Here is a 17,967-nt window from a genome sequence, read left to right as displayed (position 1 = left end):
CCTGGCAATTAAAGTGTTTCTGATTCTGAGTAAGGTTCTAGCCGTATGTTCTGAAGAGTTTTGTTTCGATTAGGGGGCGCTATGAAGGCCCGGGGCCAGGCCCGGGGCCAAACGTCTGTGGTTACAATGATTGATGTGTGTATCAAATTTCATGAGTTTTCGTGCATGGGAAATGCCTCAAAACAGCCAAGCGCGACCACAAAAAAATGATAATCATAAGAATAATCCTTCGAAAAACGGTGCTCGGGCCCTAATGAACAATATCCTTTTTTTTTTTTTTTTTTCAGTTTTACAGAAAGACCATGCCATGTTTCTAAAAATCTACAAAGGTAAGCATTTGTTGGATAGATGTTATGTAAAAATTTTCAGATATAGTTCTTTAATTTTGTTTGAAATTAAAAATTTAAAAGGAACAAGCCACACCCCACGCATATGAAGTGTGCTAGCTCAAGCATTAGCAGCTAGCTCTGGTGACGCTTTTCAAGGCTCCGCCCACTGTGTTCGCGGCCTCACGTGACGTCACACCCCATCGCCGGATCTGTACTCCACCCGCAGGAGCAGCCATGATGGTGGGTTTTTCGTGACAATTTCTCTATCCTGCTCAGTGTTTTTAGTTTCTATGTTTACTCTGTATATTTCCTCAAACGTGCGCTGTCGAGAAAATGTCTAAGCGATGCATTTTGTGCTCTCTGTGCCTTCTTTTTGGCAGCAAGAAGGGCTGGATGATGGTCCCGATTTCCTCTCTGAAGAGGACAGAGGAGTAAGTTGTTTGGGTTTTTTTTTTCTTTTTAAATTTATTTTCTTGTTTACCAATCCTGAAGCGTTTTTGGATATTTCTTTTATGCATCGTTGACTGGGTAATATATTAGGTTTAGCCGTGCAAACACGTCACTCCACGGTCAGTGTCGTTCAGTGCTACAGGCTATTAGCCAGGTGCTGAGAGTCAGTTGACTTCCTGCTGCGAGTTGACTAGCTGCTATCACGGTTGGGCAACAAACGCAAACATGCCGAACCGTTAACCCAGTTAATCCTTTAACTCGTTTAATCCACTGGCAGCGGGTTTCTACAGCAGTCTGGGCCGGTTTCATATTGTTCTTTTGTGTCTACATTAGCTTGTTTTGTACCTTTAGGCTAGCAAACAAGCAGCTAGGGAACTGTTAGCAGTGCCACAGAGTGCTAACAGTAATGTTATCGAAGCTACACGGATTGATTCTCAAGTCCTTCCTCTGTCATTCTTCCACAACTTCCTCACACCAAACCTGTTTGTTTTCTTTTCGTTTTTAGTTCTAGTCGTGGTCAGGGCTGTAGTGCGTACAGAGCGTATCTTAGGAAAACTGGGCCTGAAGAGAGAATATACCTTTTATATGGTACAGAAATCCCTAACACCTTCCCACACCTGGCATGGTTTTGGGAGGTATGAGGGCGGTGGAGAACCCAGAGCAGGCCTGCAAGGAAATGGAGAGAACATGCACAGACAGTAACCCAAGCTCAGAATTGAAATGAGGAACCAAGAGCTGTAAAACAGCAATGCTACTAGTCCTGTATTTTAGTTTATTTTTTTTAAATTTGCTCTTCTGATATGCAGTACTGTGCAAATCTTAGGCATCCTATTTTTTTTTTTAGTACAAACTTTTTATTTTATGACTTTGGGCGGCACGGTGGTGTTGTGGTTAGTGCTGTCGCCTCACAGCAAGAAGGTCCGGGTTCGAGCCCTGTGGCCGGCGAGGGCCTTTCTGTGTGGAGTTTGCATGTTCTCCCCGTGTCCGCGTGGGTTTCCTCCGGGTGCTCCGGTTTCCCCCACAGTCCAAAGACATGCAGGTTAGGTTAACTGGTGACTCTAAATTGACCGTAGGTGTGAATGTGAGTGTGAATGGTTGTCTATTGGCCCTTTTCCACTACCCTTTCTCAGCTCACTTCAGCCCAACACGGCTCGCGTTTCGACTACCTCAGAACAGCACGACTCAGCTCGCTTCAGCCTTACTCAGCACCCAAAACACGCACGGTTTTGAAGTGGGGCTGAAGCGAGCCAAACCGAGCCGAGTGGGGCTAGGGGCGTGAGGAGACACTCCCCTGTGCACTGATTGGTGAGGAGGAGTGTCCTCACGCACCCCGCGAGCACGCTGGGATCTGTAAACACCGTAAACCCGGAAGAAGAAGAATTACGAGAATTTCTGAAGCCTTATGTGCCTTGCCTCATCTATACGCTCTTGCCAGTATCTGTTGGCGTTGTCGGTGACAACAAGCTACAGCACCAAGACCAGCAACACTAACGACTCCATGTCCTCCATGTTTGTTTACTCTCCGGGTCGTGAGACTACCACTTAAAAGGTCACTGATGTCACTGTTTGCGCCGCCTAACGACATCACGTGACGTCCACCCACTTTCGCTAACTCCACCCAATGTGTCCACCCACTTCCAGCCAGCACGGTTCAGCGCGGTTGTAGTCGAAATGCAACTCCAACAGCCCCACTCAGCTCGACTCAGCCGCATTGGTAGTGGAAAAGCGGCATGTGTCAGCCCTGTGATGACCTGGCGACTTGTCCAGGGTGTACCCCACCTTTCGCCTGTAGTCAGCTGGGATAGGGTCCAGCTTGCCTGCGACCCTGTAGAACAGGATAAAGCAGCTAGAGATAATGTGATGAGATATACAGTACTGTGCAAGTCTTAGGTACCCTATTATTTTTTTTAGTACAAATTTTGTATTTTTATTTTATGACTTCTACATTATTGGGCGGCACGGTGGTGTAGTGGTTAGCACGGTCACTTCACAGCAAGGAGGTTCCAGGTTCGAGCCCAGCGGCCGGTGAGGGCCTTTCTGTGTGGAGTTTGCATGTTCTCCCCGTGTCTGCGTGGGTTTCCTCCTGGTGCTCCAGTTTCCCCCATGATCCAAAGACATGCAGTTAGGTTGACGTGGGGTGGCCTTGGGCTGAGGTGCCCTTGAGCAAGGTACCTGACCACTGACTGCACCCCAGGCGCTCTGGTGTGGCTGCCCACTGCTCTGGGTGTGTGTGTGTGTGTGTTCACTGCTTCAGATGGGTTAAATGCAGAGGGTGAATTTCACTGTGCTTGAAGTGTGCATGTGACAAAGGTTTCTTTCTTATTGAGTCATCCGTTATCTGTAGCCGCTTATCCTGTTCTACACGGTCGCAGGTAAGCTGGAGCCTATCCTAACTGATGGGGTAGAGGCGGGGTACATCCTGGACAAGTCGCCAGGTTATCGCAGGGCTGACAGAGACAAACAACCATTCACATTCACGGTCAATTTAGAGCCACCAATTAGCCTAACCTGCATGTCTTTTTTGGACTGTGGGGGAAACCGGAGCACCCGGAGGAAACCCATACAGACACGGGGAGAACATGCAAACTCCACCCAGAGAGACCCTCGTCGGCCGCTGGGCTCGAACCCAGGACCTTCTTTCTGTGAGGCGACAGTGCTAACCACTACACCACCGTGCCACCTCACTCAAGCATTTCAAATTTTAAAAAGTTTTACCACATGATAGGAAATGTTACAGGAAAAAAAATTGTATGTAAAGAAAGCAATATGTTACATAAGGGACTGCTTTTCAGACAAAAACATAATGAAGGCTGCTGGCTTTTACTGCAAAAATAAGAAGCAAGTGTGGTGGTCATTGTATCCAGAAGAACTGTGACTGGTTCTGTAAAACGTACCAGCTAATGTCCTCAGAACACTGCACTCCTTGTACCTGAGACTGATTGTTTTTTTTTTTAAAGCAAAGGGTCATGGCATCAAATGTAGGCTTTGTTTCATTTATTAGTGTTTTTTATTACTTTTATAGAGTTTATTTAAATGTAAACTGTAGGTACAATTTGTGTAATGAGGAAATGAGCTAGTAAGTTTTACTCAGCATCTTGCAGAACCAGCCACAGTTCTTCTGGAGTTTGTATGCATTTTCAGTTTCAAGCCCTCAGTCCAGTGGGAGTAATTAGAGCAAAGTATCAGAACCGATACTTCAGAATAACTCTAGAAATAACAATATAAATTCTACATCGTGCACGATAAGCACACAACTCAAATATTAGGAAGACTCCTTGTAAACACTCCATGGTCCATTGTGAACTGAAGTGTGTTTGTGCGTGTGATTTTGAATAATCAAAATTTATTCAATGATTTACAGCCAAGGGCTGTTAATGTGGACCTTCAGACCGATGCTACGTTACAAGTGGACATTTCCGATGCTCTGAGTGAGAGAGACAAAGTGAAATTCACCGTCCATACAAAGGTATGCAAATGATGTGTAAAAATAAGGCTGGGTGTTAAAAATAATTTTATCATGTTACAATTTTGATTAGATGTTTACCTCACATCTGCAAACAAAAATAAACAAAGGGAGTGGGGGAGATGAATCAATCAACAGCAAACCAGAGTAAAATCCAGTCAGCTTTATGCCACTGTGAGTAGCAGAGGTACAACACTTGTGGTACTGTCAGAAATGTGTATTATGAGAGAATTTATTGCAGTGTTGTCATAGTTCGGACCCATGCAAACATACAAATTATGTTTAAACCAGGCAATAATTGTAATTCTAGACATTGTGGTCAATTCTTCAGCAGAGAGGCCAAAACTATGAAATTAAGATTGCCTTAACTTGTCAGCTCAGTGATATTGCTAAAGTATGGAATCCGAGGCAAAATGTACTGAAAACCAGATTTAAAAATCACCTCAATTACAACAGTGTTGCTTCAGAGAAATCTCGGTTTGAATTTTAAGAAATGAAAGTTCAGTTTTTTTCTGACGTAATTCTGTAACTGACTTTTCTTTCCTCATAAAAGCTGTTGCGTTCAGAGTTAAACAGCCAACTTTTCTATGCTTTTTTTTTTTTGGAGTCAAAAGATATCTCGTACAGTGTGAGACTTTTGTTTAATACCATTATCTTGAGTACTGAAACTAAGTCACCACATTTTGCTGTGAATGTAATTCTGTTATTGAAGACCTACCCTTATACAGTACCAATTCTGATGATAAATAGTCTTTTTGGATTAAACGTTTAACTTTTTTTTTTTTTTTTTTTTCCCCCCCTTTGTCATGATTTTCTAGAGCACTCTTCCCAACTTCAAGCAGAATGAGTTCTCTGTGGTGAGACAACATGAAGAGTTCATCTGGCTTCATGACTCCTTTGTGGAGAATGAGGAATATGCTGGGTTTATTGTAAGTACAGCAAAAATGTAGAACAGACATTTTCAAGTTGGGCCCTAGAAGCCTGCAGTTTCAAAGTTTACCTGCTTCAAATGAACCTGATCCAGTTCACAAGCTTAAAGTGCCATTCCACCATTGGATGTATTCTTTGGCATAAAATACAATATATTTTGACAACATATATAAATGGTATCACTAGATAGAGAAGGCGGCACGGTGGTGTAGTGGTTAGCGCTGTCGCCTCACAGCAAGAAGGTCCTGAGTTCGAGCCCCGGGGCCGGCGAGGGCCTTTCTGTGCGGAGTTTGCATGTTCTCCCCGTGTCCGCGTGGGTTTCCTCCGGGTGCTCCGGTTTCCCCCACAGTCCAAAGACATGCAGGTTAGGTTAACTGGTGGCTCTAAATTGACCGTAGGTGTGAATGTGAGTGTGAATGGTTGTCTGTGTCTATGTGTCAGCCCTGTGATGACCTGGCGACTTGTCCAGGGTGTACCCCGCCTTTCGCCCGTAGTCAGCTGGGATAGGCTCCAGCTTGCCTGCGACCCTGTAGAAGGATAAAGCGGCTAGAGATAATGAGATGACATGAGACTAGATAGAGAAATCTTTTAGCTTCAAAATGATATATCAAACATAATTTTTTGACAGCGACAAGTGTATTAATTTTGCGACCAAAGTCACCTACCCTTTTAATTTCCGCACGTGATGTCATCGGCAGGTTCCCCTTCTTGTGTACCACGTGACGTGGCACATATTATCAGCAATGGCGGATAGAACGCGATAAAAATAATACCAATAAATCTAGCTAATACCAATAAATCTAGCTAACTGAAAGATTAACTCAATTTTTCGCAATTTTTTTGGCCCCCATATACGAGGAGAAATGACTCTCACTTTGGGGGTTTCCTGGTCTAAAAATAGACTGACATGTGGTACACAAGAAGGGGAACCTGACGATGACATCACGTTTCACTACCGCGCGGAAATTAAAAGGGTAGGTGACTTTGGTTGCAAAATTAATATACTTGTCATTGTCAAAAAATTATGTTTGATATATCATTTTGAAGCTAAAAGATTTCTCTGTCTAGTCATGTTGTCATAAAATATCTTGTATTTTATGCGAAAGAATACATCCAATGGTGGAATGGCACTTTAAGTTCAAGTGTGTTTTGTGATTAGAGAAAACATAAAACTGTGCAGGGCAGTGGGCAAAATGTAGACCATCTCATATGTCTGACTACGTTTTTCAGAGAATACAACCGTGTGTGTTTTTTTGACGACTAGTCTGAACATATAGTGGTTATAATTATGAGAGTTTTAGTTATTGACTTAAATTGAAGTTCTGTTCAGTATATGTCAGGATGGTGCAGAAAGCTCTATGGTGCGCTGTCCTAGGAGTGAATTTATATCGTGTTGAACTTTGGTGTATCAGGAAAAAATGATAAAAATGACTGTCTCAGTTTTCCAAAAGCATCACAGAGTGGCCTGTAAAGAGGCAGAGCAACAACTTTTCCAACAGAGCCATTATCTGCTAATAGAATTTAATTTACTTGGCTTCAGATTTATTTTAATTAAGTTAATGGGTATATTTTTTTTGGGGGGGGGATGAGAGAAAACTGTCTACATTGTTTACTCTTTGACGCAAGTAAGCGCTTAACTACGCTGTGATTTGATCTGCATCATTGAATCAGTGCACATGGTGTGCTTCTGAAAGAGAATCTGTTGGGTGTGACACAGAATTAGCTGCTCAGTCATGTGTCTTGGCATTGGTTAATATTCTGGCTCGCTCTTTTGCTGTCTGATTTATTTCATTCGATATTTACTTTGGACCCCGACTTCTCTGCATAGAAATCTATATAATACCTCTCAAATGAATTATTCATAGCACTTACCAGATGCACTGTTTGCTCTGTGCATTTAAAGTGACACAGTGACCACTGATGTCATTAGTGTGAGTGCTCCATTAGCGTTACTCTCCGATAGTCAAAAGGCAAACCGGTTTTGAACGCAAGGAAGATGATAAATGTTGGCAAATTTGTTGCCAGATCCCACCTGCTCCTCCGAGACCAGACTTTGATGCCTCACGAGAGAAGCTGCAGAAGCTGGGTGAGGGTGAAGGCTCCATGACCAAGGAGGAATTCACTAAAATGAAACAGGAACTTGAGGCGTGAGTCACTTTCACTTGCACACCTGGCAAAATGGTTCACTCAGTTATAGTATTGCGTTGTTTGAGTTGGTATCAGTGGTACTAATGCATATTGTGTTTCAGCGAATACTTGGCCATCTTCAAGAAGACTGTGGCGATGCACGAGGTCTTCCTCTGCCGTGTTGCTGCACATCCTGTCCTACGGAAAGACTTAAACTTTCATGTTTTCTTAGAGTACAACCAAGATGTAAGTGTGTGTTTTTTGAAGTGTGCATCAGATTTCCTGCCCTGTTTTATAACCAGGAATAATTAATATTTATGTATTGAATCGAGGCACATACAGTCCTCCAGGCTAGAAATTCATCAGTTATATCATATATCTAAGTAAATATTGATATCATATAGCCAGTTTTTCTAAGTGTAACACTGAGAACATGTAAGCTACTGCATGTTGGTCCCTTCTTACATTTTCTTAGTGTGGTAACTTTAACTCTTAAAGGGGAACTGAAGTCATTTTTAAACTTTTATTTCTTGAATAACACGTTAATTAATTATGTTTTCAGTTTTAGTTTATTTAGTTTATTATAGTTAATTGACTTTATATTGTGACTCGTCTTGGCAACTAATTGCAATTAACTATTATACTTATCGGCCTATTCGGTTTTTAGCCATGTTGAATTTAGTTTGTCTGGTCCACGGCAGGCGTCGCTTATCCGCACTATCTTCATGAGACTTGTGCGAGACTTCAAAACGTGAAGTGTCAGCACCGCCATTTTGAAAACTTTTCCAAACGAAATACTGCACAAAAACGAGTTTAAATGACGATTACTGCCTACTTTTTTTTTCAAACTTTCCTGATTGCGATCAAAACAAACAAAACTTCCAGCTTGATTACATCAGGATTTGAAAGAGGGCACGCACGTCTTTTGACAACCCCGGTGTCCGAAATCACTCCCTACTCACCATATAGGGCACTATATAGTGGGGACGCCATTTTGTAGTTCTGTCTGGACTGAAAGAAATCAAATTAAAAGTCTCAAATTTGATTTAATAAAAGGCAGCAGCAAAGAAGAAAGTATTCAGCCTTCTCATCTCATTATCTCTAGCCGCTTTATCCTTCTACAGGGTCGCAGGCAAGCTGGAGCCTATCCCAGCTGACTACGGGCGAAAGGCGGGGTACACCCTGGACAAGTCGCCAGGTCATCACAGGGCTGACACATAGACACAGACAACCATTCACCCTCACACCTACGGTCAATTTAGAGTCACCAGTTAACCTAACCTGCATGTCTTTGGACTGTGGGGGAAACCGGAGCACCCGGAGGAAACCCACGTGGACACGGGGAGAACATGCAAACTCCACACAGAAAGGCCCTCGCCGGCCCCGGGGCTCGAATCCAGGACCTTCTTGCTGTGAGGCGACAGCGCTAACCACTACACCACCGTGCCGCCCGTATTCAGCCTTGATTTAAAAAAAAAAGATGCAGGTACTTTGTATTTATTAATGTGGGAAATACACTCAGTATGATATGTATTTATCACAAACACATGCATGTATTTATTTTTGAAAACCCACCAGCTGACTGACCTGGCACGTTGTGTGTGTGACAGTAATGTTGTAAATACTGGTGTGATGGACTAGTGTCCAAAAGCAGTTTTTCATTTTACCAATGAGCTCACTATATAGTAATTCCTTATATAGTGAGTAGTGAACAAGTGAGCAATTTCGCACACAGGGAACGTTGGCAGATGTTGGTCATTTTTATTTCTGTTGTACATTTTACTTCCGTCCTACGATGTCTTGCACAGGTCTCAATGAATCTTGTTTACGGCCATTGCTTTGACATGGACTGATTCATTACAGAGCATATTTCAAACACTCATAACTTGCTATAGAGGATATCGGCCTACGTCATTGTTTCCATAGCGACAATATTTAAGCTGCCATTTTGACGGTCACAAATATGGCGACTACCGGTAGCGATACACTGTTGATCATGACGAAGTCTCATTGTCGAGTATTTTATCTGGCCTAGATGACGCGAGTAAGAAGCGATATGACCAGAAAATCAATGATGCTGGTGTACGTGATCCGTACACGTTACCAGGCTATCTTTTTCTGGCTTTGCAGCGCGGGTGATCTTCCTGACCTGCAGTCAGGCGTGTGGGAAATACCAGGGAAAAAACATAAAAGAAAAAGGAGCGAGATGCAGAAAACACCTTCACTATCCAGCGACGTAGGGCATTTACAGGGCGAGCAGAGGGAGAGGTATTTGCAAAAATTGAGGTTAGCAGGCTTAGAGAACGACGTTTACCTGCTTCCACCAGGATTGTTCACTGACGTACAGAAGTACACGAAGCCCTCGTCTTTACCTGACTTCGGCCCACATGATCTGTATACCTATGTCGTTAAAAACCAGGCTGGGTAACATGCCTACATCAGCGGGTCGTCCCTGGAGCCGGTGGTCGCCATCTTATTACAGCTAAGGTTTGTTCACATTTTCATTTACTTTCGGTCCTCAGGATAAACAAAATGTTATTAAATGTCATTGAAATAACTTTTTAGTCTGTTGAGACATGGCCTGTTATAAATTTGCTGTTACCAGGCAATGACCAAGAACTGTATTATTAGGGTCGGTGTAGTTGTAGCAGTGCACTAGCAGCTAGCTGTTAGCACTAGCTAATGTCAACAACATAGTAGCTAGTATGTTACTGTAGCAATGTTTACGTTCAGTCATTTGAATGACTGTTAAAACCTTTCAGTCTCAAGTTTTTCCTTTACTGTATTTACTAGTTTACTGAGCTAGCGCGCTCGCTCCCAGCCTGCCCGAGCTAGCGCGCTCAGTAAACTAGTAAATACAGTAAAGGAAAAACTTGAGACTGAAAGGTTTTAACAGTCATCCAAATGACTGAACGTAAACATTGCTACAGTAACATACCAGCTACTATGTTGTTAACATTAGCTAGCTTGACCTTCAAAATGGCGGACACCGGGGCGTCACATCGAAATCCTCTATAGCAGTGACAAAATGGCTATCAAAAATGCATTCCTATATTTAATAAAATGAGAAATAGAATTCTGATAAATTTGCCTTCGGTTTCCCTTTAATTAGTTATGAATATTTTTGCCTTGATTGTTAATTACTGCCTTGTTAAAGTAATGTATATATTTTCCTATCTCCTAATAGTATTTCTGTAGTTGTTTAAATAGCGTATTTTATCCTTTTAATAAGAAGGGGTTGGGTCACAATTGGGATGAAAGTTCTGTTCCTTTCACTTTTTTTGGGGGGGGGTTTAGATGCATGTGACCATGTTTGGTATCTTTAGTTTCTCATGTCTTATTGTAAATTTGTGATGAAGCCATGTGTGAACCATTCCATGTTCAGCTGATTGTCAGCTATTTGAAGCAAAAATCCTCATTCTTTGCTCAAGAACAATTTCCTGGCATACTTCTACCACTTGTGAAAATACTGAGCTTGGTAAAACGTATGAGTAGTGGGACATGCTATTTTAATTTCACTCCCACCATTTTGCTTGTGTCTGACAACGGCAGCTAAGTGTACGAGGCAAAAACAAGAAAGAGAAACTGGAGGACTTTTTCAAGAATGTGGTGAAGTCTGCAGATGGAGTACTAGTGGCAGGTGTGAAGGTGAGTCATTTTGTTTGAATATGATGTGACTATCATGTGGTTTGAGTGGACATGTCATAGGAAATGATTTACCAAAGGCTGCTTGGAATTCATTTGTTCCTAATGTGTTTATGAATAACCATTTTATGCATGAACAGTTGTTTTGATAATTAGCTCCTGAATTATTCATGTGAAAACGTGACTTCTAACATGTGACTGGGTTTATTTTTCACTTATACCGGTCACTCTGTCTGTCTGAATACAGGATGTAGATGACTTCTTTGAACACGAGAAGACATTCCTCTTAGAGTACCATAACCGCGTCAAGGATGCCTCCATCAAGTCTGACAGAATGATCAGGTCTCACAAAAGTATGTTTAATTTTCATAATATTTTTACTTTTCATTTACACAATTTATAATCGCAGCACAGTATTTTATTTAACATTGCGCGTGTGTATAGTTTTAGCATGAGTAAGCAATGATTACTTGGACTGTTAACTACACTACCGTTCAAAAGTTTGGGGTCACTTTGACATTTCCTTATTTTTGAAAGAAAAGCACTGTTGTTTTCAATGAAGATCACTTTAAACTAATCAGAAATCCACTCTATACATTGCTAATGTGGTAAATGACTATTCTAGCTGCAAATGTCTGGTTTTTGGTGCAATATCTCCATAGGTGTATAGAGGCCCATTTCCAGCAACTCTCACTCCAGTGTTCTAATGGTACAATGTGTTTGCTCATTGCCTCAGAAGGCTAATGGATGATTAGAAAACCCTTGTACAATCATGTTAGCACAGCTGAAAACAGTTGAGCTCTTTAGAGAAGCTATAAAACTGACCTTCCTTTGAGCAGATTGAGTTTCTGGAGCATCACATTTGTGGGGTCGATTAAATGCTCAAAATGGCCAGAAAAATGTCTTGACTATATTTTCTATTCATTTTACAACTTATGGTGGTAAATAAAAGTGTGACTTTTCATGGAAAACACAATTGTCTGGGTGACCCCAAACTTTTGAACGGTAGTGTACCTAAGCCTGCATGAAAGAGAAAAAAAATTGCCATTAACATGACTCGGCCTTCTTGTTTTATGTTAACTTATGAAAGCATTCTTAATGATCTTGGGAGACGACTTCATTTTCTTAGGTAGTCCTACACAATTATGTAGTGAACTGTTTAGCAGACACCAAATAAATGTCTACAAGTGTAATTTTAACTTTCTTCATTTGATCATGTATTTCTGCTGAAATAAACATTGACAGTTGTACATTCAGATACAATGCCACAAAGGAGCAAAATATCTTGAGACAGTATATCATTACACATCCTTACGTTTCATAATGGTCATAAACTTGGTGAGCACACGACAAAGACCAGAACAATTTCTGTATGCCTCCTGACAGCATGTTGTGCTTCCACTCTGCGAGAACCGCGGGGCCAACCCGATTAATTCTGTGTGCGATATTCAATATTGAATGTACAATATTCCACTGTGCAGTCATCTTATTACCGGCTTTCTTTCAATGCCTTAATTTGCACACAAATGTGGAAAGCAAAAATTGGGCTTTCGCTGAGAGAAAGCACTGCATGAAAAAGAAAAACAGACTTGACTGATTACATGCTGCTCATGGCTGAGTCATCTCTCTGTTGACATGCTGTTCATTGTGTGAACCACAAATCTGAGTGAGTTGCTTATTCTGTTTTTCATGTCAGTTTAGCATGAGTCACAGAAGTGAAGTTTTTAGTTTGAGTGAAAAGATGACTGAGTCAGTGCGTGAATGAGCACTGGCAGTGAGTGTTTTTCAGAGCAAACCCTGCTGCAGGAATAGCTGTGTAACAGAAGCTTTTTTTCTTCTTCTTCAGGTGCTGCAGAAGACATCAACAGAATTGCCTCCACACTGTACGCTTTAGGGACCCAGGACTCAACGGACATGTGCAAGTATGTCTCTGGTACTGTTTTCATACTCAAAGTCCAGGATGGTATCAGCATATTGTTCCAGTAACGCTCTCATGTCACTGTAGTTATGTTTTTTAAATCTGCCACATCTGAAGGCGGGTCATTGCATGAATTGTCACTAAGGAGTCAAACCCCCACCCACCCCCAAAAAAAGCTATACGGTATATGGAGATCTTGCAGTCACATGACCGGAAAGTACACAGCTGCCATTTTGTCGGTAAAAAACACCGCTGAATACTGCCGCACTCGTGTACAAAATGGATAAATTTCAACCGACGGACTACACGGCTCATTTTTCTAATGAACAGATAATTAGATACATGTCTAAAATAAACGACCTACGGATTAGTGACCCTTATGGCTTACCGAACGTAGTTTTCACGACCGTGTCAGTGATTGCTCTTCTTCCCTGAAAGACAGAAATATACTGACTAGTGGCAATTGAGCACGAGGAATTTGATTTGATACTTATGAAGTTATCTATCTCTACATGTGACCCCTAAAAGTGTAAAATAATTTTATATCTAGAGACTACATTGATTGTCACACCACTAAAGACCCAATCCGCCGCCCCCGCCCCAAGCCTTTTCTCAGGTTCCCACTTCCCGGAATTTTTTATTAGAGCAAGTCATAAACTTGTGTTGCGAATAACCACATGGATATACTGAAATAAATACATGGCGAACCTGAGATGAAATGGTCACTGCACAGGCGCCAGTGATCGTTCTTTCCAGTCGGTTCCCATGCCTTGTTCTTGTTTGCATCGGCCTGGCCGATAGCAGCAATCCACTTTGCACGCCTGTCAGGGTCCTGTGGCAGCCTATGAAACTTTCTTCCCGATTTCTGACCTCTCCTGTTGTGGCATTTATATGCCATACAACTCTCAGGCATTGTGGCACGGTAATATTTGAAGATTTGGGCAAAAAAAAAAAAAAGTGTTGGAAAGACGGCGGAAATATGGCGTTTGACCGACAAAATGGCTACTGCTTACAATCTGGAGCGGATGTGACGTCACGTGCAAGATCTCTATTGCTGATTGTTCAGACATGCTAATTTCCCAGGAATTGTGTCTCCTCCTGCTTGACTGCTGTCAGTCTTCCTGTCCTTTTGACTCTAGGCTTATATCTTCCCAACTAATTGTGAGAAATGCTGTTCGATGAAGGGGGTTTTGATTTGTTCTGTTTATTTCCAGTAAATAGGCCCGTGTGTGTATAAGTGCACTCTTTAATGTTAATGAGCTTCCTACAATATAGGCTAATTCTGTATTCTGTTTTTTCCCCCCTTGTAGATTTTTCTTGAAAGTGTCCGAGCTTTTTGAGAAAACGCGGGTATGTGAATTTCTCAATTTGCTACAGGTTCTTTAGTAAGAGCAGCAGCTTCTCAGGCTTTGTGATGTAATGAGAGATTGCCTTAACTGATTTAACTCCTTAAAATGTTTTTCTTTAACTGCGGGGAAACTGTTCAATGCTCAGTCAACCTCAGCAGTTTTACACCACCACAAGGTTGTAGTAATGAAGCACACAGTGTCAGGGGTCATAAGGTCACCTGTTTGTTTCCTGGTAGTCCATTATATGCCGTATGTCTGTTTCCTGTGTAGAAAATCGAAGCACGAGTTGCTGCTGATGAGGACCTAAAACTTGCTGACTTGTTGAAGTATTACCTCCGGGAGTCACAAGCTGCCAAGGTACACTGTGGCCCTTCAGCATATCGTAAACATAGTCAGATCCAGAATTATTGGCATCCTTGGTGAAGATGGATAAAGAACAGTTATGGAAAAATATCTTTGTTTAATAAGCTAACTGTCCCACTGGAAATGAGAGGACTCTAACATTTTAATTGGTTAAGTTTTTTTGAAGAAAAAATATGAAATATTTTTTAAACAAAAGCATGTCACAAGTATTGGCAACCCTGCATGTAGTACATTTTTGCAAACTCCCTTTGCACAGAGTCTTCTGGTCATACTTGAGATTAGAGGATACAGTGCAGGAATCTATGATCATTCCTCAATATGGATTTCCTCCAGGGTCTGAGGTTCTCCCTTCTCGACTCTGGTCTTAAGCTCACCCTACAGGTTTTCAACAGAGTTTAGGTTAAGAGACTGGTATGGCTGTATAAAAAGCTTGATTCTGTGATCATTAAAACATTTTTTTGTGTGGATTTATACTTTGTCATTGAGCCTCATGCAATAACATTTTCATATCTTAAATTCTTTTTTTTTCTGGGGGGGACGGTGAGCTTGTACGAGTTTACCACGTCAGATTCAGCAAATGCTCCTCAGTTTAGATGACCATGTAAACATAATGACTGCCACCTGTGTGTAATTCAGTGCATCTTGATGAGAATTGTAAATTAGCATAATTGGCCCCCCAGTAATACCATGTAAGGCTGTCCATCCTACCCCATATGTCCGGATATGTTTATTCATGAAAATGGCATAAAAGAAGAACTTTGAGTTCAGAAATTGAAGTCCTCTTGTCGGAGATCCAATTAACCTTAAATTACTGCATAGTTTAAGTTGTTTTGCAGTTTGAGATGTTCACATTAATATGAAAATGTTAAAAATGGCATCAGTAGCCAATTTCAGTTAATGATATTGTGGGCTATTTGAATAAATTTCAAATTGGATTATAATTTGAATTGTAGGATCAAACAGGATGGTGTCAACATCCATTATGAAGTGTATATTAGGTTTTCAAACTTAAAATTACTTGAGTAATGAAATATACAATCCATTAGTGAGAAATGTAGGTTTAGATGACAGCAGACTAATTGCACATGACTCCTACAGTCACTCTTGAATTCAAAATGCGTGAAGACTGGTGAATGCAGGAGGTTCTCTTAAATTACTTGTACAAGCCACTTAAACACATCTGTGTATAAGTGGTTTTTGCATGAGGCCCGTTGTCATGTTTGTACATCCAATCATGACTTGGTAGTTTCTTCTTGGCAGAAAGATTTTCAGTTAAAATCCTCTCGGTATTCATGGAGCCACATCTGTTAAGTTTCCCATTGCCTTGGGAGGACAAACACCCCACAGATCCTCCAGCTTGGGTTCGGGGGGGGTCCACCCCCCCCAACCAAAGTTTTGTTTTTGTCTCATTTTACCATGGCACCCGGTTCCAGTGAACTCCAGACATTTAATGAAAGAAAAGGCTCTTTACTAAACTAGTTGACACACCAAATAGTTTGACATAGAGGTAGCATGTAATTATGGATTAGGCGTCTTTGTGACCAAGTTATTTCCTCCTCCTTCAAATCTCCAACTGTGATCCTTATGTTGGTGAACGAAGGGGAATTTGGCTTCTGTTATCTCTTATGAAACAATTCATGAATGATTTACTTATGATTCCTTGCTTCAGTTACATTCTGTTCATAAGAATTTCTAGGAGTGCCAATAATTGTGATGTGATTTTTGTAAAAAATAAAGGCCTTTCATTTTTCTGAATGTACCTAATTAAAATTTTGATTTGTCTTAAATTGTCAGTGTGATTTTATAATAAACCAGATTTTTTCCCCCTCTTTCCATAAAATATATATATATATATATATATATATTAAAAAAGGGGTGCCAATAACACTGGAGTTGACCATGCAAGTGTTTGTGTTTTTGTTTTTTTTACAGTAATACTGCTCCTATAATGCAGCATGGAAATTACAAGTTTAGCATTTCAAGTGTAGTTATTGATTGTGTTTGTGCTGACTGCTGAGAAATGCTATCTCTGCCCTTCAGGACCTGCTCTACAGACGAGGAAGGGCATTAGTTGATTATGAGAATGCAAACAAAGCTCTGGACAAAGCCAGGGCTAAAAACAAAGATGTCCTTCAGGCAGAAACCACCCAGCAGGTTTGCTGTCAGAAGTTTGAGAAAATCTCAGAATCGGCTAAACAAGGTATTTGTTGTCGTTTGTCGTCTTCTGTCACGCTGAACAGCCTCTCACTGTGATTGTGATTGCATTTATCTAAAATCGTACTGCTATTGTGCAAAATGTGTGTTCGGTTAACAAATGTCCTGTTTTCTTTGCCCTGCAGAACTGGTAGATTTCAAAACAAGAAGAGTAGCAGCCTTCAGAAAGAACTTGGTAGAACTTGCTGAGCTTGAACTCAAACATGCTAAGGTAACTATAAATTATTTGAAAATTTCATAAGAGGTGGAAAAAAAAATCAAATTCAATTGCCTTGGTATTCACTGTTCACTCACCTCTATTTTCAGGGTAATCTCCAGCTGTTGCAAAGCTGCTTGGCCGTTCTAAAAGGGGACACTTAAGACCCTAAACTGAGGTTCACTAGGGCTTTCCCTGTTTGGTCCTGTCTTATTGGGAGGATGGAGGAGAAGAGAGCGTATACTTGGGGTCTGTTTATCAAGAAACAGTACGTATCACTGTTTGTATCACTACCTGAGACATCATACTCCCTCCACTACCCCCTTAAACTGACATGGCCCACTGTGGAAGATTCCCCAAGTCCACACAGCACAAGAATCTACAACTTCATCTAATCATGTCTTGTTACTTCTGATTTTTTTTTTTTAAGTTTTTCATGGGAGTCGCTACATCAGCATATACACAGTGATGTCTACTTGTTTTTCTATCTCTTGTTCATTTTTTTGCTTATTGTAATCTTTAGTTTGGATAATCCTTTTGTATGGATGATGCTCAGTTGACTTGTTCAAATCGAGCTAATCATATAATTAAACCGTATGTTCACTCAAAGCCTTGTACATGTTGTATTAGTTTCCATTGTACTGCTATTGATCAGCTTAATCTGACTTTTTTTTTTATCCTCCTATCGCAAATTCAAATCATTTATTCTTTTTCATTCCTGATCGTTGTTTGCCTTAATATATATACACTAATGTCATATTGTTAAAATTTAAAACTGAAAACATTTTCCCCCAGGCTTTTTTAGTGCACTGTATATGAATGTGTATTTTTCACAGTATGTGACCAAAGCTTCCATTTATTCTGATGGAGGAACGTTGACAGAAATGGTAATACAGATGCTACAGTGGTGGACATGAGAAAAAAACAAATAAACTGTTTACCTTATGATCGACTTGATTCCATGTGAGTGAAAGAAGAGAATT

The 17,967-nt window shown here is 40.9% G+C and overlaps 1 protein-coding gene across 1 annotated transcript; it reads left to right on the top strand.

Moving 5' to 3' along the window:
- Positions 1-497: 497 nt before the first annotated feature.
- snx6 (sorting nexin 6) lies at positions 498-17,929 on the top strand. The gene is made up of 14 exons (XM_060934367.1): positions 498-569; positions 710-760; positions 4,141-4,245; positions 5,061-5,171; positions 7,198-7,319; positions 7,422-7,545; positions 10,852-10,947; positions 11,192-11,297; positions 12,791-12,866; positions 14,173-14,212; positions 14,482-14,568; positions 16,615-16,774; positions 16,914-16,999; positions 17,095-17,929. The coding sequence occupies exons 1-14, from the start codon at positions 564-566 to the stop codon at positions 17,146-17,148; spliced, it is 1,224 nt and encodes a 407-aa protein (XP_060790350.1). The 5' UTR covers positions 498-563; the 3' UTR covers positions 17,149-17,929.
- The last annotated feature ends 38 nt before the right edge of the window (positions 17,930-17,967 follow it).

The sequence above is a fragment of the Neoarius graeffei genome, chromosome 11 (assembly GCF_027579695.1).
Source record: "Neoarius graeffei isolate fNeoGra1 chromosome 11, fNeoGra1.pri, whole genome shotgun sequence".
NCBI lineage: Eukaryota > Metazoa > Chordata > Actinopteri > Siluriformes > Ariidae > Neoarius > Neoarius graeffei.
This window is presented reverse-complemented; position numbering and strand designations above follow the sequence as displayed.

Coding starts and splice junctions, on each gene's coding strand:
- snx6 (XM_060934367.1), top strand. Junction 761..4,140: donor TCTCTGAAGAGGACAGAGGA/GTAAGTTGTTTG, acceptor AATGATTTACAG/CCAAGGGCTGTTAATGTGGA. Junction 14,569..16,614: donor GGGAGTCACAAGCTGCCAAG/GTACACTGTGGC, acceptor TCTGCCCTTCAG/GACCTGCTCTACAGACGAGG.